Below are 25,810 nucleotides of genomic sequence, written 5' to 3'. Positions count from 1 at the left end.
CTTCTGTGTTTTTGTCAACATGAGCACAAGTGGTACAAGTGGTATCTGCCACTATTAACCAAAAACTATTAATTATAGCAGCTTTTAATGTAGTGTGTATCTATTGAACATATCATTCGTATCTACATATATCTATTCATATTCATATTGTATGTTTAATTTTCAACACTTCCAGTTTCACTCTTTTTGTCAAACATTCAGCAATCCTATTAAAGCAGTATAACGAGTGTATGTGTGTGTGTGTGTGTGTTTTCCTGTTTTATTAACTTCAGCCCATTTGTTTGAACGTCAGGTGACACAAGCCGACAGCATAGAGGGACACAGGACACAGCTGAGAGAGTCACATCATGCTTTTATGACGAAAAAGGAGTTAATTTACAAGACAGACGGTATATAAAACATACATTGAAATAAAAAAAAGAACTTGTGTGTGTCTTTTATAGACAAGTACATTATTGTCTTATCCTTCCCTTTGAGACCAAGCAGCCATGGGACTGAGCAAAATGTGGGTGATCCCTGGAGAAAAGAAGCAGCATGTTAAATCCTATATATTTCTATACCTACACTATTTACAGTTCAACAGTCATTTTCCTCTGTCAGACATGGCAAGGAGGTCTACAGATTGGATGACGTGATATGGCTAATATACCTAATATGTACAGTTTCTGTTTCTTCCCATCCAAGGATCAACACATCCAGAATAGAAATGTAACAACTGAGGTGCAGTGAGATGTTCGTGAAGCCAGACAGGAGAAGAGTCCAAATTTGGTTCTTGCTGTATAACAGTCGCTATTGTGAAATTGACAACTTTTCTACATATATTAGCTCTGTATTTAATTGGAGCGCTCAGCACCCATTCCTAGGTTTCAGAAGTCAGTAAAGGACGTGAAAAATATGCATAAATGCAAAAATAATGTGATCAATGAAACATTTTCTGAAATGTATAACGAGGTCGGTGCCATGCTTAGAGAGAGAGAGAGAGAGAGAGAGAGAGAGAGAGAGAGAGAGGATAAGTTGACCCCATCCCAATTTGAGAGATACACTTCAGTGTTTTCCATTAGAGGGCTCCAACAAATACAGAGCTAAACCAAAGACACTTTCCTCTGAGGAGTAGGGAAGGCGAGAGAGCGTCACGTTGGCTCAGACCTGGAGTTTAAAATTGAAATCCGGCACCATCTCGTTCTTAAAGGAGGAAAATTGGCTTAAAACGGTGAAATGGAAACCTAGGAATGAGTGCCAACCAGGTCTGTGAGAGCTCTGTACACCTCCTCTTACTCCAGATGGATTCTGGGTCAGTGATGAGGTTCAAGATAAATCAATGTACGTGTGCCATTAATAATCCTATCCCCCATACTGCATTGATCAGTCCCACCGTCCTGCTTGGAATATCAATCGCTTTATCTACAGTTGACACATTTGAACGGATCCTCTGTGTGTGTGTGTGTGTGTGTATGTATGTGTGTGTATTCAATCATCCCAAGAAAAGAAAAAAAAGTTTCTCTCGTGAGATGAATACTTATTTAAGTATCCGTGAATGCAGGTGCAACACATTTGGATGGCCTCACATGCTCTTTTTCCACCAGTCCCATGGCCAGCAACAATGGCACCCATCGCTCTCTCTACAAGTGCAGGTGAGAGTTTGGCAAGACCAATCACTGTTTACAAAAGGCATGCATAGATTAAACCTGCTAAGACCACAAGAGAGAAAGAACCGATCAGTTGGCAACCAGTTCTCGGTCCTGTACAGAGAAAAAATTATGCTGTGATACTTTAGTTGGGGGGGGATCATTTGTCTAGAACTAGGCCAGGTTTGTTGCTCTTGACCAGATGTGAGGCCTGTCCCGATAACGCCTCTGCATGCCCACACAGGCGCGCCGAGAGCAAAGCATTGCTCTGTGACACCCAGAACGCAGAGGAGATCACCACACTATGGCTATAAGATAATCAGCGAAGCACTGACCCAAGAAACTAACAGTCAATTTGTTCTCTTCAGTGTTTCACTGTATGAGACCCAGAGCTGTTGGTTTATTTTCCTACCGGTGCATCAGCTGCAACAGTATGGTCCCAAGTTTTTGCCATTGCTCCCTTTGACCACTGGGGGTCAGTATTGCCACGTAGAAAGGGGGTGGGGGGGGTGGACACTCGCACTTCCTCTGGTCAAGGTTAAGATGGAGCAGTCACTGTCCAAGGTGTTCTAAATAAAACAATCCTTCAGCAATGCTCCGCTACATGTCGGATGAAACCTGACATGTCGTATTTACATATATTTCTACTGAACAGATGTGGAAGAGCTGAGATAACAGCATGAATTCAGCCTCCAGTTTTTGCGCGACACCCATTTTTTCTAAGAGGTATGCTATGGAAATGAGCCTAATAAGCCAAGTAATCACCCAGTCAGTCGAGCTCACTCCTCAGTCATCCCATTATTGCTCCTCTCAGCTCGGATAATTCATCTCAAGTCTAATCCAATCAAACAGCAGCTGTAGGATCTTGAGTAAGAGATGGATTCATTTAGGGCTAATATGGAGTCAGGAGTGACAGAAGGCTGTAGAGACGACATCCTAAAGGTGAGGCTAACATTTTTAGAAAGCCCCCTTAAAAATTACAAATACAGATGAATCATTCATGTTTGGCTGGTTAGGATGCCATGTTTGTCAGCATGTGAGGGTTTGTCTTATTTTGGTCTGGATATCAGAAGCCCCCCCCCCCCCCCCCCCCCCCCCCCGTGGAAGGCATCCCTAATAGTACTGCTGCTGCTGTTGCTGTATATGGGGCGTCTAGACTACGCTACACCAACCCGAGGCAAGGTCGAACCACAGGAGGTAGAGGAGGGATTGCTTAGCCTACTTTCTCAAGAATCACGGCAGAGGAGAAGAATACGGGCTCAAGCTCTTCGCTGGCAACTACAAACACCAAGAGTCTGCTTTGCTGCAAAAGACGTGGCACCGTTTTCTTCTGATGAGTACTGCTGAAGAAATTAAATGTTTTACGTATTCCAAAAACGTTTTTTAATAATTTAAGTAGCAGGAGCATTTAGTAGGAAGCAAAAGGTGTGCCTTCAACTTTTAAGGACTTCATAAAATTGCTCATTTCCAAACCCTGACCAAAGGCTAGTGTTCATCAAATGGACTGCAGATAGTTATGGTAGGCCCCAGAACAACCCAAACCGAAGACCCCTTTCTACATGTGATAGATAAAGTGACAAGATGTCAGCAGAGAAAATACATACATTACAGTCCATGGGTTTTCATATGTAGAGAACGATCCCAGAGTGGCACTGTGCAGAGCGGGAAAGTTCCAGAAATGGTCTGTAGGAATGGGTAGGGTGTGAAATGGGAATCAGTGTTCATTCTTTTTTAAATTTTAAATTTTTTTTTAGGAACCTGGGTCACCCCTTTCTTCTTTTGTCTCCACTGGTCCAACCGATGCTCCATGTTTGATGGCACCACGAGGAGCAACAAATCATAGCACGACAACACCAACTCACCGACCACACAGAACACGTGTCTACTACCACACAACCATACTCCAGCCTAATACTGTGAACAGGGACAACGAGGGGTCGGGAAGAAATGCAGAGAAGACGGGAACATTACAGAGGGGAGGAGGAAGGAGGGAGAAGGAGAAGATCATAAAATGAAACACACCCTCATCTAGGCTTACATTTGTGATTGATGCTTACACAATAACACCATCAACAATCACTACAGACATTCTCGTTGTCTTCTAAACCTACGTTCCACTGAGAAATACCAGGGAATGGAAACATAAAACAGCGGGTTGGCTCAGGGAGGGGAAACATCTGTGAGGGCAGCGTCCTGTTCTCAACACCGAACGAGCCAAAAACCGTCCGTGTTAAAAAAATAAACCAGGCCAATGTATTCATCTAATCTCACTCTGCCTTATGAATTTTTAAAGCGTGTTCAGTTATTCATCCTCACACAGAAGTCGGGATTTCATCATTCTTCACCAGGGACAAAAATGGAGATTGCAAGATCTATTTTGTAAAAGTTTTAAGAGTTGAGACTCACTTAAACATGGGCCAAATTAATCCCAAACCACTTAAACTGTGTTGGACGTGTACTTTAGATCAATGGATCAACTTTTTAATAGTGTCACCCTTTAAAGTGAAACGAGACTGTTAGAAACCCCTAATATGCACATGGAAGAGTCTTTCTTCTATTGTCATTCGGCATTTAATGAAAAAAATATTCTACATTTTGGTGGAATGCAATTTTACATCTCTAGTTTACATCAATCTTAAATAACATTTTGATTAAAGGCCTTTGTACATGAAGGGCGCGACAAATAAATGGCACAAAATAGCGAGGTCCCGTCTCAGCTTTTAATTCAGTGGCTGCTTATGTGGTTGATTCATTTTCTTAAACAGGAGTTGGGTAACCTGTTGCTTGATCCCAGCTGCAAGTAGTTTACGAGGTATTCTTTTTAGTGACAAACATATTAAATAAATCATTAAATATCTGACTGCACCTCGTCTAAAAACAGGAGCCACAAAATCGGATTTAAAAGGCCGCATGACTGGATACAGGTTTTTTATAATGTGCAAATTATTGCATGACAAAAATGTTTCTAGTGTGCAAAGGCCTTACATGCCAGGTGAGGTAAGGTTTGTTTTAATCTTCAGTCTAAACAAGTAAAAAGCTTAGTGTGTGAAATCCTTCCTTAGATCCTGAGAAACTGTCAAGTAACTTTTAGTGGTGGCACCGTTAAACATAGGATATAACCGACTAAAGAAGTGCTAGGAAACGTTTGTAGGATGTTTCTTGATCTCGATATTGCTCTTCCTGGTTTCAGTGGATTGGGGGTCAAGTGAACTCAAATTATTGGGTCTTGAGAACAGAACAGTCCCTCACAGAGGACAAGGAGCCTTAAAGGGGCAAAGGTCACAGAGAACAACAACAGAGGTTAAAAAAATGGAGGACAAACATGAGACAAAGGAACAAGTCAAAGAATTTTTTTTTTGCCTTTTTTTGTTGTTGCGTTTCAAAACCACAGTACTACTCTCCACTATACGATGCACATGGCGTGGGTAGGGTTAACACGACTTCATTTACATTTGAATCCTCGGTCTCCAGCCAGGGACCCCTCCCAAAGGAGGACCCAGTGGGGGCGTGTGGTGGTGGGGGTTTAGGGGGTGGGGGTGAGGAGGGGGGAATGCACTGGGCTAGGGAGGCAGAGACATTTGCGCATTTGCCGTCTCAGAGGCAGACAGAGATCAGTTGGGGGGACACTCTGCGATGGGGCTGCGGCGTGTTGTCAATTTGTATGTTTATTCATGTGTGACGGTGATTGTTGTTCCCTCCAATTCAAATAACCTTGATGTTGGTTTTGTGCGAGTGCGCGTGTTACGAGGTACAGCGCTGAGCAGGCCCGGTGACAGCAGATGGTCTTTTGATCATCGTGACAGCTTGTAAGATGGCAGTGGCAATAATTATTATCATATAACTAAATCATACACACACTAGTATAAAAATAAACATACAGATTCTATGGCTTTGTTTCTTCACTCACAGATTTACCTCAGTTCTCTCTGATTTGGCTTCATGGTTCTACAAACAGTATTGCTGGAATGTAGTAAACACAGCACGTGTTGTTATACATGCTCTGTTGGCTAGTTATTTCACTTTTCCTGAGAAAAGGTGCTATACACGTGTTGCTATGTGTGGGTTCCACTACTTGGATGACTGTGTAGGCGAACACCTCTATAGTGTTGCTGTGTGTCCTCTATCTGCCTCTGAGTGTGACCCGACTCTCCAGGCTGCTCCCCCCTGGCAGCACTGGAAAGGTCAGATGCCCACCAACACAGCAGAGGGCAGGGACAGGGAAGCGGAGGCCAGTGGGTCGCCCCTCTCCTGTTGATGAAAGAGCACGATCGGGGCTTGTGATCTAAGGGAGGGGAAGCAGAGGTCACGCTGACTTCTTTTTCAACCCTCCCCCTTTTCCACCGAGCAACCCTCCCATGGCCACCATGCCCTGTCCCCCCTTGCTCTCTATCGTATTGGTTGCTATGGCTACTGTAGCAGCCCGTGCACGTCGGTCTTGACTTCCTAACCAAACCCTCCGGGCCACGGGCAGCCACAGCAGCTCACGGCTAGTGCGCTCGTCCCAAACTCACACAGCGAATGTTCTTGAAAAATCTCGCAAAGAAAAAGCCAATTTTTTTGACGGATTGTCATTTAGGTGAATGATCCCAATCTATTCTTTCTTACAAGATATTACACTCAGATGATTTTCTTCATCCCCTGAGCTTTTGTTCTTTGAAATAATTGACACATGATAATGTTAATAAAGTGTTTGACCCAATGCAATCGTCCTCTCTGCTCAGATGTGGTCAGATTAGATAAAGCTGTTTGTTCGACTCAATGTTTCTTCTATAGAAAACTTATTCAAAAATGTATTTGAAAACCATGTGTTTTATTTAGAGAAATTAATTTACAACTTAACTCTCAAATTTAACTCTACATGCACGACTCTTAACAAGAGCATAGTTACCAACTCTACATGTGTCTCTTAAAATGCACACAACACAATAGAGAAGAGTTTTGATTTGAAGGAATGATTTTTTATTTCCTCATCAAAATAACACGACTACCAGTTTTCCACAGCTCAGTGATCAAACCAATTCACAACTTATCTCCTATAATGCTTAATGTTATTATTCTTATCAAGCACGATAAGCAGCTCTTTCCGATCTATCAATACTCTTCCTCACAGTACCACTCAAACATGTTTCTCATCACATGCTGAATAACCACAGAGAGACAGGGAGATCAGGATCATTTTGTTTTCATTCACAGATTAAACCAAATCACATCATGGCTCCAGTTTTTTATGTGGGCACTCAAATTTTCAATGGAGCCATGGATGGGAAGTTGTTTTGTGTTATCAAACTTCTTTGCGAGTCAGTGGCTGTGTGTGTTTACGTGTGTCAAACACGTTTTTGGGACGTGCTCATGCCTCCCCCGAGGGACCCCTGGCTGCGTTGTTTCATATCATTTTCATGTTGAACTTCCTCGTCCCTCCCGAGGAGGTCCCGGTGGCGGGTTCAGATTTCCGGAAAGAGTACTCCACTGTGAAGTTGTTCTTGCGTTGGCCGCGTCCCCGGCTCCACACGAACAACAGCAGGAAACAGAAGAGGACCACCCCCAGAAAGGTGATGCAACCCATCGCCGTGGAGACCAAGATGGTGGTCAGGTCCAAGGTGAACTTGAGGAATACACGTGTGCTGTTCAGATTTGTGTCGTTCAAGAACTCACCGCTGTACAGCGAGCGGTTGAGAAAGAAGGCTGAGGCGGCGTCCAGCGGCTGGCCACGCACTGTGAGCGTAGCGAAGTAGGTGTCATTTCCTCCAGCGTTGCTGGCAATGCAGATGTAAGTTCCGCTGTCAGTGAGTTGGGCGTAGCGGATCTCCAGGGTGCCACTTGGGAGGACAGTGATACGCCCTGAACTCTTAGCTGTGATCCGTCTGCGCTGTGGGGAAATCCAGACAATGGCAGGTGCAGGTTCTCCTTCGGCTCGACACAGAAAACTCACAGGCTGACCTTCACGTGCCATTACCTGCGGGAGGTGAAGAAAAGGACCGTATTGACTAATACATGTTGGAGAGTCAGGAAATATGTACACAAGATGCTTGTAGAATATATAGATTTAACCTCTGTTATAAAACTAGTAATAATTATAGATTTAAAAAAAAAATTAAATGTATTAAACCTAAATGTAATCATCTTCATTACCTGCTGCAGCTTACGGTTGCGAATCTTAGGTTTCTGGCATGTAAAGTGATCGAAGAGTGCAGAATCGGTGAAGGTGCTGAGGCTGACCCCTTGCACCTCCACCGGCCCTGCGCACACCGGCACTCTGCCGTCAAAGTTGAGGGTCTTGCGTCTTTGCAGGATCCACAACAGACGGCAGTCACACATCAGGGGATTCCCATCCACTCTGAGGGTCTCCAGACTGTTGACAGAGTGGAAGGAGCCCTCCTCCAGGGTCTGCAGGTCGTTGGAAGAGAAGTTGAGGACCCGGATCTGTCGGAGGCCTCCGAAGGCATGGGGCTCCACTGTCACCAACCCTGTGTTCACCATGATGAGCTCCTTCAGCCTCAGTAGGTCTTTGAAGGCCCAGGGCTCTAGTGAGGAGATGGGATTGTAGGACAGGTTGAGGTGGGTGAGGTGCACCAGGTTCTTGAAGGAGGCGGAGGGGACAGAGGTGATGTTGGTGTTGGTGATGGAGAGCCAGTGGAGGTCCAAACCCTGGAAACTCAGAGGGGAGATGTATTCCAGGTACGGCCAGTGATCGATGTCCAGACCCCGCAAGTTGGAGAGCTTGCGGAAGTTCTGGTCCTCCAGGGCAGTGATGCTGAGGTGATGGAGACGAAGAGTGACCAGGCTGCGGAGATAGGACAGTGTCTGACCAGAGATGGATGTCAGGTTGCAGCGCTCTATTGTGAGATCCTCCAGCGCCAGCAGCCCTGAGAAAGCCTGGAAGATACAGAGGACAGAGGAGTGAAGGTTGTTTTCACAACTGAAAGTCTGGAACATGATCCAAACCATAGTTCATGTCTTTGTTACAGTTTTTACATTATATCCAGTTTTGGCTCCTCTACTTCTACATGGGCTGCACCTATACTTGACATTGATTGGTTTGTAAATGTATATTATCATCGGTAAAGATTACTAACAATCCTGCAAGCTGCTTACACTTCGTTTTCTTCTTCTATTTATTTTTTAATGATGTCTCAACTTCCTGCAATTAGTCCGAATGATCCAAATAAAAAGTTTTCACACCTGTGGTTTTGGTTTGGACACTGAAAACTGAGAAGTATGAAGTTTAAACAAAGTGTGAAAGCCCCCTTAATGTCAATGTTAAATCTTACGGAGGAAGGTGTTCACACTTAACTACTAACCGAAACTCAAGGTCCATTGCTATAATAAGAGTGAGTACATCTCTTGAATAATACACATTATCAATCATAGGTGTTTTTGGAGCCATAATTACTCTGAAAAGAGCTTTGAAATTCAAAATGCTCCACCCTTGTTTCCACAGAGATACTGTACATGTTTGCATGCTTATTGATTACTTTTGTTTTCCCTGATTCAGGATTAACACATAATAGTATTTTGTTAAATGAATAATTCAGCATTAAGAAGGTGAATTACCCAAAGCGTTGAAATACATGTAATATTCCTAAATTAAACCAAAGCTACAGATACGACAGTGGGTAAATGACTCCTTGGTACTTATCTATTCAACAGCAGAATATATTCTACTGCTCTTAGTATGAAAGTCTGATCCTCTGGAATCCAAGGAGACATTTTCTTTTTTAAATAAAGTTAACTTTTTTCATCTGTAAAACATTCACCTACTGACTGACAGGAAGCTGCAGAGCTTACCTTGTGGGATATGTAAACCAGGTCATTGTCTCCAACCTCCAGATGTTTCAGACTCCTCAGATCCTGGAAGGTGTAGTCCAATAAAATCACCATCTTGTTCTCGCTCAGGTCCAGGCTGGTCAGATTTCCCAGCTTGGCAAAAGCCCCCATGGGCACTAACTTCAGCTGGTTTCCCCTTAACTTCAGCACTTTAAGACTCTGGAGGGTGGCGAAGGCATTGGGCTCTAATGTGGCAATGAGGTTCTCGCTGAGATCAACTTCCTCTAGCCGTGGGTAAGGTGCCAGGTCGCCTGCATGCACCCAGTGGAGCCGGTTCTTGCTGAGGTCCAGGAGCTGTGTCTCGGTGGGAATGCCCTCTGGGATGTTGGTGAGCCGCCGCCTTTGGCACGACACCGACCTCAGCTGAGCCGAGCACTCACACCGTGGCGGACAGGCTTGGCTACTTCCTGGCAGCATCAAGTTTATCATGGCAACCAGAGAAACAGCCAGGACCCACCGCCACACCCTCGGCCATGGCACTAAGGCACGCCCACCAGGGCCAGGAGAGCCAATCATGGCCCTGGTCCTCTGACTCCTCGCCTGTGGCAGGCAGGGTCAGTACACCATACGCCTGCAGGACGAGAGGGAGGGAAGCAGCGAGGAGAGAAACAGAAAGGAAAAGAGAAGTGTGAGTAACAACAGGAAGAAGATGGAGCCTATCATTCATCATCTGCAGGCTCATAAAGATTACATCAACACGGCAGTAAATTATGTATTGGTCCTGCAGTTTAAGTAATATTGTGCTTAAAGCTGCAGAGACTTGAGACATATTATGACACAACAAGAAAAAATGCTACTCACAAGGCCCCATTAGAGGAACACTGATCCGTTTAAGATATTTAAGATAATTTGCCTTTTCACTAAGTCGTCTGTGGTTTCAGTCGGAGAACTGGGACATTGGGAACTTCTTACTTCAGCTGAATTCATGCATGTTGTATCTCCTCTGCTCTCCTTGCAGCACTGAGACCGTCTGCTCCATTTTGACAAACACAATGAATTTATTATCACCACGCACAAACAGACTGAGCTGCTCGGCTCTCATTATTATGCCTCGGATCTGCGCAGGCCGTGCCGATGAAATGTGAGAAGGAATAGGTGTTTGAGTGACTGGTGCTCAAGTCATATATTACGTTTTTGATCAGGTACGTGTTGATGCGTGTGTTGCGGGGGACTTGGCATTTTGCTGGGCATGAATTAAAAATCCTTTTTGGTCCTTCTCGCACGAAGATGAGATGAATCACTCAAGCTTTAACGTTCCTTCAGGCAACCTGTCATCTCTCCCACACACTGTTTTCAACTCACAGGCAGTGAGAGAGCACATGACATCGGATCTGGAACACAACTCACTGTCTGTCCAGTTAGTAGGAAAGGCTAGGAACACTTTCATACTGAAGAGAAATGCTGCTTGATAAGAAGTCGTTCAAAGAAGGAGGGTTTTGGAGGGGGGTTCACAAACTGCTTACCGGAAACCCCAGAAGCTAAACTCCACACTTGGGTGTTTGTTTTTCAGATAAATGAGAGAGGATCTATCATCTTCACCGGGGAGTATCATGTTAAAATGCACTCTTATGCTGGCAGTGGAAGGAGGAGGAGCCAAATGGATGAATTATATATTGGCTGGTTTGTGTTTAATGGGCAGCGTTCAGAGTCTCACAGTGAAAAGAGCCAAAAGTTGTCAGTTCTCTCTTTGCTCTGGGCTTCGCCTCAACTCTCTTTCTAGCAAGTTGGATTCAGCAAACAGTCTCTTGAAAGCCTAATCATATCTGACTGTTTCAATGCTTCGGCATCAATGGGATGAAATGGGATTAAAGCTAAATTTAAATGATGGCAGACATTAATTCTTCACACTCATGCACAACGCTCCTATTTCACACATGAAACTGCAGTGAAATCCCCAGAGATTGTGTCTCATTTACTAAGCCTCAGGGTGGATAAGTCCCACAGTGTTTGACAGGGCCTAGAAAACATTTTGTTTACAGAGCTTGATTCCGAAGGATCTGGTAGAAATCTGGCACGATTTTCCCTTTTCGCTGGGGGACAAAACGTAGACATTGAGAGGCTGCTATGCAGGTTTCTGCACAAACTGACCCATTTCTCAGCTACAACTCCGCCTCGCACTGTCAACCAGCAGCAACTCACAATGACCACAACAAAAGAGCAGCAAACCCCAGTGTCTCCGTGGAAGGGAGCCCAGGAGAGGAGCAGAGAGAAATTTGAGAAACAAACACAAGAGTACTGATGTTCTGGAATGACGAGCTATTTATAGGACAAAATCAAACAAATTTGCGTCTGAGTCATTGCACCGTCTGGATCATTTTTGTGTGGCAGTGACACATTTCCACCTCTTGCACTTTTTCTTCTCCACTGAATGTGTTGAAGAAATGTTAGGTTGTTAGCCACATCAGTATCACTGCTGTTTTCATTGTCCCCTGAGGATAAAACCTAATGACTCTAATGGTCTCATGATTTTTCCTCGAGTGCCACAAGGAGGCTGACATTTGGGCTTCTACGTGAAATATCTTGACAATTAAAATGATTCGATGGTTCACCTTGAAATTTGGATAAGACATTTAGGGTTTCTTGAGGGAAATTTTTCTCACATCTTTTCTCTACTGACAGCAAGAGATTAAACACTTTTCTCTTTTATACTAAAATTACTGGGTGCAGGGGATTTTTTAAAATGCAGTTGAACCCAGAAAAAAAGGTAACTGACTCCTCTCACATTGCCAAAGAAGTTTACCTTTGGGCTTTTTTCCCCCGGTTTGACGTCACTAACGTGCCGAAAACTTTGAAACTCTTTCACCTCGCAAATTATGGAGCCCATATAAAAGCTGTGATGATAATGTGACCTTATGTACTAATGCCAATGTGAAATTCAAGTTTGTTTTTTATTAAATTATTTCTAAATGTTGGGTAGATTGACAAATTTGGTTTAATCTTACACCATCTTAAGGTCAAATTTCAGTTTTCAGTACTTTGGTTTGTTTGATGTCTCTACGAGCATCTGAGGTAGTTTGTTTGTTTAAGAGGATAAAATGATATGTTAGGGATATAACTGCTCAAAATCAGCACGTTAGCATGCTGATGTTGGCATTCAACTCAAAGCTCTGCCAGCATGGCTATAAACTCTGAGTTCTGCATTCTGCTGAGTGTATAGTGTGTGTGTATGTGTGTGTCAGTGCACATCTGCCCAGCGCTTTATGGATGGATGCAATCTGTCTCTGCACCCCCCTGAGAGTCATCCTATGGGTCAGTGGCAGAGTCGCAGCATGAATCAGTGAACTGACATCGTAGCAGCAGACAAGGTCAACACTGCTTGATTCAAAAACAGGCGGGGAGCCTTCAAAAACACACACACACTCAGAGGAATCTGTGCATAATGCAGAGTTGAAGAATAAATATAAACCTTTACTCTCACTCCCATGCCAAATACAGAGGATGCTTTTTTCTTCTATCACTGCCACAGGTGGTTTTAGCAGCAGCTTCCATGTCCTGAATCACAATTAAAAAGCACAGGGAGAGTCTTACAACATGATCCCACGCCTGGAGAGCTGACACTCGCCCCAAAATCCACACACTGAAAATTAACATCAGCCAGCTGTTAGGTCAAAAGCAGTGGTGAAACCTACAACTATCCAGACAGTTCAGTTGTCCATGGAGGAAAAGGAAAAAGAGGAAAATCAGCCCAGAAGCTAAAAATAACCAGCTTTTAGATAGCTGACCTGATGAACAGATGTTAGGGGAACAACACACACTCTGATTATAGGTACATCATCACAACACTCATTACCAGGGCCAGATGTTTGAAACACCAGTTGTTTCACCTGATTTATACAGTTGGATTGAAGACAGGGTTGAAAAGAGGCTTACCAATTAATCTGTCGAGAAAAGAAAGGTTGTGGACGTCGTCTGGTTTGTGTGTTTGTGAGGCAGTGTGTCCGATCATAAATAGGTTACCCATGCTCACTGGTAGCCTTTATAAGTCTTGTGTGTGTGTTGAGGAGCATGGGCATCCTCAACACACACACATGCACACACTGTATTATTGCAAGACATTTTTACTTCCAGAGGAAAGCTGACAGTTGTTACTTTCCAATGTTAAGTAGTTATAAGTCCAATAATAAATCTGTGCTTAGTCACTTCATTTTAAGCCCAGTGCAAGTGTTGAATACAACTTAGCAGCTCTTTGGTAAAACTGCACTGAAGAAGGTGGGAAGAGCAACAGTCAAAGCAAAGATTTACAGTTTCACGAAAGTCTGAAATTCTAATTTATCTACTGTAATCTACAGGATCAACTTGTCCAAGTCAAAAGTATTTTGAGTCCCTTTTATTCAAAGTTTAAATCTTAATAAGGATTCACAACTCTAGCATTGTAAAAAGAACAAACCAAGAAAAAAGAAAAGAAAACATTGCCGAGGACTCTTGAGGATAACAAAGGAAAACTGTCAACACAAAATAATTAGGGAAGAATCACTTAATAGAGCAGGATCCTCTGAGTGCGGAGTGCGTCTGGAGGGGGAGTACAAAGATAAAATGTGAATTAAGAAAAATAAAAACTGGAGCAGAAAGAATAAAAACAACATAAACACATTCACAAACTTTTGGTCACTTGTTTACATCAAGACAATGGTTGCAGTGAAAGACGAGAAACCACCGCTCCTGATGTTCAACAAAAGTTCAGCTGGCGTCAGTCCAGTGAGCCGCAGCGTGACACGAGGGATTCTGCAGTTGTTTTTAGTTTGCAAACAGAGACGATGCTCATGACGGCGCTCAGTGCCATGAAATCCTCTCCTCTCAGAACTCGGAGTCACTGACGCAGTCGGTGTGACTGACGTGCTGCTTGTTTTTACCTTTGGCTGATTAGAGATGAGAAAACCTAAACCTGTGATGGTACAGCTGCAGTAGGGTAACATTTGACAGCACCTGATAGAACTGTAGTATAGATACATGAAGGATGATACAAAAATTGAATTGGCTTTTGACGGGAAAGATGTTCCCAACCCCTTTAAAAGGTTTCTCTGAAATGTTGCTTGAAGTTGATTGACATATTTGACTTAATAAAAAAACCTTTTACTGCAAAGTGGCTCTTTAAAATACTCAAACTGTTATTCTTATAAGTTTGACGTATATGAGCTAAGGTCTCTCTCACACACACACACATACATACACACACATACATACACACACACACACACACACACACACACACACACTTCAACCTCCTCTTGGGAAGCATCACCTCTCTGTTGATGACTGTCTCCTCATACAGGAGATGCTGTTTTGAGATGGAAAAACGCTTTCTGACTCATGCATTCTCCTACTGTACTCTTTCCCCTCTAACCAGGTGATCCCCAAAATACCTCACAGATCTCTGTGATTCCTCTGAGCTGAAGTATGTCTGGATCTTTCCTGAGAAGTGCAGTATAAAGAGAGAAGCCAGCGGTGCTGACAGTTAGTCAATAAAAAAGTGGCAGAAGCTAAAGAAGCCAAACTCAAGCCTCCAGTTCTCTAGCTGCATTTACAAAGGCATTCATATCTACCGGATATAGACTGACTTTTCAATTTGGTCCGAAAATAAAGAGTTTGAAAGGTGCCTTAGACCAATGGACCAAGATTCAGTCAGAAAGAGGTCCTGATCAAACTGAACAATGATGATTTGGTTTGTTGGACAGGTTGGAATTTCAGATTTTTTGGAAGTTGAGACAACATTAAACAAAGTGGAGGCGACTTGCAGGATTGTTTATAGTCTTCACCTCCAAAGATATAATGTTGGAACGATGAGGATGATCATTTTCAAACAGAAAGACTACTTTTTTCTATGCATTTTATATAGTTTTCCAAAGAGACGTCAGATGTATGCATACAAGTGAATCAAGGTCAAGTATGGATGCAGCTCATTAAGGTGCTGAGAACAGGATGTATGTTTGTCATACAGAAGTCTTTCGTGTGCTCCCTAAATTACAGTGTGAAACAAAAACTAACCCGATCAATTGTAAACAATATAACAAAGACATAACCTTGGCTCTGACCATGGTCCAGACCTTTAGGCGTAAAAAAATCTTCACTAAATCATCCAAACATTCAAACTTTGTAGATAGCAATGCCACAGAGGAGCACAAATGGAGCTAAAGCAAACTATAACAACCCCTAACCCGTGACCCACAAATCAGCCTTAATAGGGTACACAACATTTGCGCACAACTGACATGAGACTTCTTTCTAAAGGAAAGAAACACACTCAAATACACATACACTAACACACACACAGGCAGTATAATGCCCCTGTATCTGGACAGGAGCTGTCTGGACATAGACAACTCTAAGTTGATTAGAAGTGAGATGATCCAAAAAGGTCATTTCATCTGTGTGTGCATGTGTGTCATGGTTTCATCTTGAACTTCACCAACACTGAGCTCTCAGTGAGAGGCACCGGGCACAGCAGGGAGTCTGACGGGCAAATCCCATGACACTGATAGCTTTAGTCTGTATCAGTGTCATCCAGTGCAGCCAAACTCACTCAAAGTAATTAGTCAAATGCAGCTAATCCATAAAACATACTGGCAATTACTCATTGAATATTTACTGAACTGTTCACTTGTACTGTTCAACACTTGATTACCGAGGAAATGATTAGAAAAGAGGTCTCGTTTCTTATTATGTTGTAGGATTGTGTTCAGACGTGGCATTAACATCCATCTGGAGCGACCTGATCACAAGCGGACACCTGAGTACGTCAGTTCACACCCGGCATTAGAATGTGTCTCCACCTGCGTCTCGAGTGACTACTTGTGATAACATCTCACTCCATTAATCCCTGAAAAGATATGTTAGTTTTGTTCTTTTTGGCAGTCCGATAGATAGATAGATAGATAGATAGATAGATAGATAGATAGATAGATAGATAGATAGATAGATAGATAGATAGATAGATAGATGGATAGATGGATAGATAGATAGATAGATAGATAGATGGATAGATGATTGATAGATAGATAGATAGATGATAGATAGATAGATAGATAGATAGATAGATAGATAGATAGATAGATAGATAGATAGATAGATAGATGATTGATAGATAGATAGATAGATGATAGATAGATAGATGGATAGATGATAGATAGATAGATAGATAGATAGATAGATGATTGATAGATAGATAGATAGATAGATAGATAGATAGATAGATAGATAGATAGATAGATAGATAGATAGATAGATAGATAGATAGATACAACTTGTAAAATTTTAGCATGATCTGGACAAATATTTGATTTAAATGTGGTTCCAGAGAAGTGTGGGCTTTTTTCATGTGCTGTACAGTAATACATTTTGCTGCAGATCCAGACTAAGGAGCAGATGCAGGAGCTTTTTAATCATTTTCTTCAACATTAGGAGATAGTGTCCTTGGCATATGTATGGACTCTACTGAGTGCAACCTATTTTACAGAGTGTCCACTTGAGTTTCCTTTTTCTGCACAAACAAGGAGGTCAGAAACACACAATAATCCGGAACATTCTGTTTCTTCACATTCACAGCTTGAATATTAACCGTGAGTGCCACCATGTAGGGGCAGAATATATCTGGAAGGCTCAAGTATAAAGTTAAGAGTTAAAACTGTGGATAGAACTGTAGCATAGATACACAGATGGATAAAAAACATTTCACTACACTTTATATGTCATATATTTAACACATTTTACAGCAACAAACCCAAACGTAGCAAGTAGCATAAGAGACTATGCAACAATACAACATCTAATGCACAGAGAGGAAGACAACATTTCAATCATGAAATTAAGTATTTTAGAGTGTGAATTTTTTTCAGCATAAATCTGACCAGAGAAACTATCTGAATGCATAGAAGCAGGAGTTAATTTTATCACTGATTTCTCCAAGTGTCTGATGCACACATGGTTGGTATTGAGACTGAACTATTGCTGCTTCGATCACAATTTTGTCGATAAGATTTTGCATCCACTATGTCATTCTGAACAGGCATATTGAGACGGAGACAATATTTTTTCTCCTTGTCTTTGAAGTCTTGTGTTCCTTGCATGATTTTGCTCCCACTCAGCGCAGGCTTTGTTATTTTCCTCCTTGTTATAATGAGCAACAGTGCTGTGTAGTCCAGATAATCAACTCCATGGCAAACATCAATGAAGTGTGTGTGTGTGTGTGTGTGTGTGTGGGGGGGGGGGGGGCATGTTTCAGTCCTCTGTATCTGTACATCCACTTAATTGTTTTCTCGGAGCTCACATGCAAAAACCACCAGAGAGAGAAACTGTGTGAATGCTGAATTGTCCACCTGTCGAAACAGAGAACCTTATATCTTGATGGGGTTGATCCTGTCTAGTCAGTCGGATTATAATGATAACTGGCTTTAAAAGAATGTAATTTTTTTGTTTAATTCCCAATAACTAATCTAAGTGGTAAATAGCTGTCAGTGTCTCAGCTTTCACAGCACTGGTTATTTCAACCTTTATGTAAAATCCCCTGTGCACCCAAAATAGATTTAACTGGAGTTCTACATGTAAACTTATACACATGAACACACACACACGCACACACACACACACACACACACACACACACACACACACACACACACACACACACACACACACACACACACACACACACACACACAACAATATAACAAAGACATAACCTTGGCTCTGATCATGGTCCAGATTTTCAGGCGTAAAAAACCTTCACTAAATCATCCTTACATTTGAACATTGTAAATAGCAATGTCACAGAGGAGCAACAATGTAGCTAAAGCAAACTATAACACCCCTAACCCATGACCCACAAATCAGCCTTAAAAGGGTACACAACATTTGCGCACAACTCACATCAAACTTCTTTCTAAAGGAAACACACACAAACACACAAACACACAAACACACAAACACACATACACACAAATACACACGCACACACACACACACACACACACACACACACACACACTCACATTCTTATACTTACTATTAACTAAGATGCTGTTGTGAATGCGTCTGTGCAGTGCATGTGTGTTGTGCATGTGTGAAAAGCAAACTCTTGGTAAACTCTGAAGCCAATTCTCTGGATTTTACCCGCAGGTCATGTCTGAAAATAGCTTTAGTGGGGACACTCATTTAATGGTTCAATGCTCCCCCTTACTCTAACCTTATCCACAACAACTAAATGCATTACTCTAACCCTACCTCTAACCCAAACCTAATTCAAACCCTTACAGCTACTTTTAACCCAGCTCTTTGAAAACGTGAGGATTGTCCAAATTGTCCTCACTTTGTAAGGTCTATACTCAAAATGGTCCTTACAAAGACATGCAAGATACAAGTACTCACACACACATACTCTTTCTTTTCCATCTCCCTCTGTATTTGCTTCCTCATTTTCTTTCAGGCAAAATCTGACAGATGAAGAGAGTCCTGCGTTTGACAGTCATGATAAATATACACAGAGGGACGACACGATTAAAGGCAAAAACAGAAACAAAACACAGAGGCATCCAAACAATCGCTTCAAACACTGTTTGTTCTCTTCAAAAGTGGAACAAACATATATGAACTTATTTGTAACCTCGTAGCTTCGCATCTGTTGTGTCTCTGTCACAAGTTTTTAATACTGATCCTTATGGAGCAAACACATTAACATGAAATGACATAGATGTATATTGTGGAATGTATTTAAAAAATCAAATATATATATATATAAACGATTTGCTTCACTTTTAGGGAGCTGTCATGTCGTCCACCATTATGTACAAGCTGTGTCTCAATTAGACTAGACCTTTTGCCTCAGCCTTCGTGGTTTGCATGGTTTGGTTTACTTCACTTCCTCTTTGTTTTCTGTGTGATCAACACTGGCCTTCTGCTGCATCCAACTGTGCCATCCAACAACTCAGGTATTGTAAAATCTTAATGTTAAATGGTGTCTTAAAGTCTACTCAGGTAAAAAGCCAAAGTACAATATGTTTTACTTGGGTGAGACTAATAGAAAATTAGTGGTTCTACTCTGGCCTTTTAAACTCATCCAAAATGTCATGTTTTGAAAACAAAGAGCGGCGGGTTTCATGTCAGTCCTCACGTTTTAATGAACACAGATCCTTTTGTTTTACTCGAAGGCCTGGCACGTCTAATTAGCTGTAGCTGCACTGATGATTCTCACACCCTGCAGTGTTTTGACCTGCTTTTCTCTGGCTCAAACCAGAGCACATGGGTACACACACTGAGAGCACCGACAAGAGACACACACGTACATGCAGGTACATATAGTGTAGTAAACAAACAATGGAAGGCAGTGCAGGAATGTGGCTTATTAGATTGGTAACCTTGCCTGCAGCCATATGGTGTCTGCTCAGGTGTTACATCTTCAGGGTTTTTCACTCTCACCTATAGTCATAGCAAACCCACAGTCATAAGAAACCTGCACACACACTAATTATACCATGTGACATCACACTGTCCTCTGTTACTCTTGAGGAAGTCATGGGAGTTGCAGGTTCAGGGGTCACGGTGCTATAATAAATCTCCGGGGCAGTGTTCATTTCAGATTAGTCGGCAGACATTAGCAGCATGCCAGGGCTAAAAGGGGGACGGATTGAATTACGTCCCATAAAAAGTCACCCAGACATGATCACTAAATCACTGAACTCTAAACATTCACTTATGTCATATAGGCAGCTCTGACTCACATGTCTATACATGCTCAGGCCACATATAGCATCTCTACATTCAGCTTCTCAAAAGCAAACCATTAGAAACAGAAAGACGTTAAAGTAGATTCACAAAATGAAATTTGCATTTGATGTAGTTGTTTCTCTAATTGAGTGATTTTTTCCTTTGCCTGCGCATCTTAACCTTATTCATGTGTATTCAGCACTTAAATGGCAACTACAAGTGTGGCTCTGTCATATCCAGGATAGGACTTTGCCTCATTAGCGAGCTGGTTGGAGCTGCCACAGACCTCGTTTCCTCATGCTGACAGATGTACAAAATCAGCCTTTTCTTTCAGAGTCAGCTCTGAACGCAGATGTGTGTAATGGTGAAATGTGCTGCCTGTGTTATACGTTACTGTATATAAGCCATAACATGTTTTTTTTTTTATCAGGAATGACAAAGAGCTTCCTTTGCAGTTCAGAGATTTGGACGCCCGCCAGCTGATAGGCAGATATAAGACTTACAAGTTATTAAGTCTGGTATGTGCACTGCTGAAGCTTCTCAAAGCTGCACAAATTGGGCCTGTGCATGCACACGACTAAGCCCGTGTTTGCATAGCTCTTTCTATAAGTGTATTAAGGGAAACACGTTTACTGTGGCAATTGTTTATGCTGGGGTGTAATTAACCAGCAAGTGTGGAGATTATTGCACCATTACCGAGCAGTGGAAGTCGGAGTGATAGAGTTGACAATAGCAGGAAGATGAAATCATTTAATCAAACTTGACCCGTCTCTGAGAAAAAAAGTCACACATGCAGACACCAATCATTTTGAGTGACACACACTATGACAAGTGACTGAACAGCCTTGAATTAGTCTCGCCCTTTGGGGATCCGTGGCCTTATTACTGACGTGGATTGAAATGACTCATTAATTATCTGACACAAGCTTCCAAAAATCTTGGTCACCACCACCAGCTTTATTTGATGGTATTGCCTCATGTTTGTGCAACACAAGAACTACACTATTTAGTCATTTCCATCCGTTTGTGGATTTTTTTCTTTTTTTTTGTGGGTCGTGTTGATAAATGTGGTCTCTTATTGTTGCAAAAAAACAAATAAACCTTGTCTTCATGCAAACAAGACCTTCTGTCATGACAGCTCTGATTACCTGGTCTGAGTGGGATATGAATGGGGGAGGGGGGTGTTCATTTCTGTTGTCATTTCCGTTCTAAAGGCTAATGAGTTTCCAGATAACAAAATGGTGGGGCGATCCCATGGGTTGGTCATTGGGAAGTAAAATCACGTCTTCTTCTCGGCATTCAATGGAGCAGCTGCAGATTGTGATGATTGCCGGGCAATTTCTGCGAAGGAAAACATTTCCCCGGAGACATCTCACCTGAAAGGCAACGGCCCCTTTTTCACCCTGAACAGCTCGACGTGTGCGAGTGTGTGTGCATGTTTTTGAGTGTGTATAAAATGTGGGAGTGTTTCCTATCCCACTGGTATCAAGACAGAAAATTAATTCAATTCTCCAGCTCGTTAGATAGGTGAACGCCAAATAGGGAATTTAAAACCGAGACAGCCGCTGCCTCCTTGATAAGCCACAGCGAACGAGAAGGGTGCAAACAAAAGGAAAAAAGTGTGACGAAAAGAAATTGAAGGTGACTGAAAAAGATCAGTGTAAATACGACTGCTGTATGTGCAGTGGATAGATTTAGGTGTCAGGGGAGAAAAGAGATGATGGACATGGTGGACGGGGAAGAATTGAGTGTAATGGATGAAAGGGGGAGGAGAAGAGTGAGTGGGGGTGGAGGGGGTTAGAGGGACACTCAGTCTCACTCCGTCACTAATGATGGAGGAAGGTCAAAGCCGCTCCACAGTTGAGAGAATCAAATGATGCACATTAGGCCCGATGCTCAATCACACGCCAGCGACTGAGGCGGAGGAATCCTGATGATGCTCGATAACACAACAGCCTGAGATCTATTATTTCAAACATCCTCGGTTTATAACAAGAGGCGTCAAATATGCAAAATGGCTTCAGTGGCATTTTTTTGCTGAGTGAAAAGGCCACTCGTGTCCACAGAGGGAAATGAGAAAACCTTTGTGAGTGAGTGAGTGACTGGTGTGTGGTACTAATCTATGAAGAGAGTGCGAGAAGTAAACAGTGAGAATGAGAGGAGGCGGAAAGGAGGGGGAGGGGAGGACTGTGACAGTTTTCCTTCGCCGGTCTTTGAAGAGCAGCACGGTGCCAGATTCATGCTGGAAGAATTCATGATGAATATGTGCAGAGCTTTGACCTGAATGCATAACCTGATTGTAAATATGTCTTAAATTTCCACTCAGGCTCTAATGTAATTTCTCTCTTTATTGTTAGAATTACCTCCTGTCTAAAACTGTGATAAATCTCAAGAACTGGACCTGAAATGAGCCACAAGCCTTTAAAGTGACCTCCTGCTCTCAAGCTGCTGTTAATAAAACATACGACCAAAAAGGAAATTCATGTACAGTGGAAATGGGAAGTGCAGAGACAAGGACGAGGGGGAAGCAGTGCATATGCATACATGGCAGAGATGTAGACAGCAGAGTAATTGCGTTGCTTCGTGGACAATAGTGACCCTGTTAGGCCAAAAGCTTATTGGCTGCCTGTTTCTCTGATTCTGCCGTCACAACCAATGGGAGCCGTCACTGCCGTTTCAGATGTGGGGATGACGGAGTGGTAAGAGAGAGAGGGGAAGAGAGAGAGAGAGAAAGAGAAATAAACAGAGGTAAAGGCAGATAAAGACGGGAATGGATGATGTAGGGAGGGGAGAGAAATGAGAGTGACAAGGATGGAGATAAAGAATAAAAGGAAGCGGTGGATGTGGAGGAGAGAGCTGCGTCCTTTGTACTGAGGAAACAAAGGCAACAATCCCTGAGCACTGATAAAACTGTCCAGCTTGTGGTTGTACACTACCAACAGAGTGTGTGTTTGTGTGTGTGTGTGTGTGTGTGTGTTGAGGGTGCTCCACAAGACATTAGGTGATCATCACACCTCCTGGATCCTCTTCTCACCAGAGACCCCAGGAGGATGTACATAATCCACTCTCACTCTCTCTTTCTCTCTCTCTCACAAACACACACGCATACATGGTATGTACACTCCTATATGCTCGCGAAGGCTTTGTAAACACTGCAGAGCAAGGTGGCGAAGAGAAACAGATTACAGTAGGAGGAGACGGAGGAGGCAGAGGAGAGAGATCACAAGGGAGAAAGTTTCTGCAAAGGTCATAAAAGCAGTTGAACAAATAAGGAATGCTGGAGAAGTAAGAAGACGGTAAAATGGAAAGAAAAGCACACACGCCGAAAGGGAAGATAAATAAGAGGAGGATATTAAAGGCAGGATGAGCCAGGGGAGGAGACAGAGCTCTGGACGAGGAGCTGCTGGTTGCCAGGTTTAGGGAGAGTTCAGGGTTGATTTGCCGATCGACAGCAAATCTTGTCTGTCAATTTGAGACTTATAGACTCATGGTCTTAGTAATGTGAGTTTAAAATCTTGTTAAGTCAACCTCATCTTTATATTATTTTTGTCTTATTTCAATCAAGACCCATGTTTATCAGTTTGATTAAACCTGTGTGGAATTATTTCAAATCCGACAATTAAGCCTAAAAAGATGCGACAACATCTAAGCATTTTTACTCTTACAATGAGCCAATCAAAAACCAGAAAAAATAAAACCCTTGACAATGAAAAATATTTTTTTGCAACAGCCCTGGAATAAATTAGAACATATTAATAATCACTTTTTTTCAGGTGGTGACCTGTCATTTAAAAAAATACACAAACAAAAAATACAACCTTGGTGTGCAAAGACCTTAAGTGTCATTCTAGATAGTTCTAAATTAAGTGTCTGATATGTGACTTACGCCGCTGAGGGTCTCTCAATAACAAAAGCCCTAGTTTGATGAAACAGTAACGACTAATCGTGATTCAGTACAAGTGAGTAATGCAAACAGTGGATGGAAAAAATAGCCGACTAGCACTGGGTTTTTCCTTTGTCATTCGTGGTTTGCCCCGGAAGTTACAGCACAGATGTACAAAGCCATCAGTAAAGCAAATATGACACAACTGATAAGCCACCAGAATAAAACTTCCAGTTAACGTGAATAAAATTGTTGATTTCATGGGATTGGATAATGTAAGTACATAAGTTGACTAAATATATCAGATAATTCTAAAGGTTTTTAGGCATTTTAATGAAGACTTGTTGTTCTGTTTAGGAATAAAGTTTCATCTTAATGCAAGTGGTTCCAAATGTCAACCTGTTTTGTTTTCCTTTCCTGACACTTCGTATTATCCAATCTCCCACAACCAAAGCATTTAAGTACAATGCTGGGTCCCGTCTAGCACCATTGTCAGCTTGTTATCCTTTTTCTAAATGATCTTTGTGTCTGTGTGTCTCAGACAAATAGAACAAACATTTAACAACAAAGTGCTCCAACATCATAAAGCAAGTGCCCACATGCATCAAGGTGTTCATGGCTGCACTGCTGAGGTGAAGAATTAACACTTAGTTGGTCATATTTAATATAAAATAAAAGGTAAATGCAGAAGGAGATAAATAATAAACTATTGAACTGACAACACAAGGTCCATGACCCCTCTGAAGCTTTTGATTGGATCACTTTCACCTTGACTATAAACATGACACATGAAAGGTAGGAAACCTTTGCTGGGTTCAGGCTAAAGCCGGCCTTGATGACATTTTGGCAGCTGTGGCCCAGGAGGTATGGGGGTCATCCACTAACAACAAGGTGGGGGGTCTGATCTCCTTGGGCAAGATACTGAACCCAAAATTGCCCCTGATGGCCGTGCCGTGTCTGAATGGTGTGTTATTTTTATTTGTTTTTATCCTGCTCAGAAACAAGGATTTTTGGATATATTATATATTTTTGAAAAATAATTCGAGGGCAACTGGGCAAACTCCATCTGCTGAGGGGGGGCTGTGTGATCACTCCAGAACAGCTGCTAGCAGACCTTGCAGTGAAACTGATTTAATTGCAGAATATCTGTTGTCGCCATATTCACAGATTTTTGAATTATGACAAATAAGTGCGTTCATATGGAGAGAAATATTTGCCAAAACTGGTGGAATAAGAACCAAGACCTAATTTCCAAACACACACTACCGTAGTCCCAAAGCATGATAACATTACTAATGACGGACATTTATCCACTGGTGCATCCTTCACTCAGGAAGAACTGGCTTCCCCTGGAGGAATGTCATTGCCCAGCACTGAAACCAGATAAAAGAAATGCTTTTCTACTGATTTACCAAATCATTTTCCCTCTGAAAACGCAGCTATAAAGTGGATGATGGCAGATGAGTTTCCCTGAGAGAATATTAGAGCAGTGAGGGTCCTCACGCTCCTAAAGGAAGCTGTGGAATTCAGGCATTGAAGACACACAGAGATGATGGGAGTTCTCTCCAGGGAGCATCCGGTTAAAATTCAAGTACTCTCTCCGTCTCTCTCATTCTCGCTCCCTCAAATGCTCATCTCGCTCCCCCTCTATCTCTTAGCGAGGTCACGGCTGAAAAGTTTCAATGATGCCCCAGGAGGCCGAGGAGAATCATCCAAGTGTGCGTCTGCATCTATGTGTGTGTATCCGAGGGCATGATTGACCTTATGTGCACACAGAGCTTGTGTG

The 25,810-nt window shown here is 42.4% G+C and overlaps 1 protein-coding gene across 1 annotated transcript in view; it reads right to left on the bottom strand.

The window, feature by feature from the left end:
- Nucleotides 1-332: 332 nt before the first annotated feature.
- LOC109641574 (leucine-rich repeat and immunoglobulin-like domain-containing nogo receptor-interacting protein 3) overlaps nucleotides 333-25,810 on the bottom strand; it is a 36,685-nt gene continuing 11,207 nt past the window's right edge. The window contains exons 2-4 of the mRNA XM_020106083.2: nucleotides 9,411-10,020; nucleotides 7,755-8,498; nucleotides 333-7,578 (exon numbers count right to left, since the gene is read on the bottom strand). Of these exons, the coding sequence (XP_019961642.1) occupies nucleotides 7,009-7,578; nucleotides 7,755-8,498; nucleotides 9,411-9,965 (1,869 nt within the window). The 5' untranslated portion in view covers nucleotides 9,966-10,020 and the 3' untranslated portion in view covers nucleotides 333-7,008. The remainder of the gene's footprint in view (nucleotides 7,579-7,754; nucleotides 8,499-9,410; nucleotides 10,021-25,810) is intronic.

The sequence above is a fragment of the Paralichthys olivaceus genome, chromosome 16, assembly GCF_024713975.1.
Source record: "Paralichthys olivaceus isolate ysfri-2021 chromosome 16, ASM2471397v2, whole genome shotgun sequence".
Classification (NCBI taxonomy): Eukaryota; Metazoa; Chordata; class Actinopteri; order Pleuronectiformes; family Paralichthyidae; genus Paralichthys; species Paralichthys olivaceus.
The sequence above is the reverse complement of the archived record's forward strand: the minus strand, read 5'-3'. Positions and strand labels throughout refer to the sequence as shown.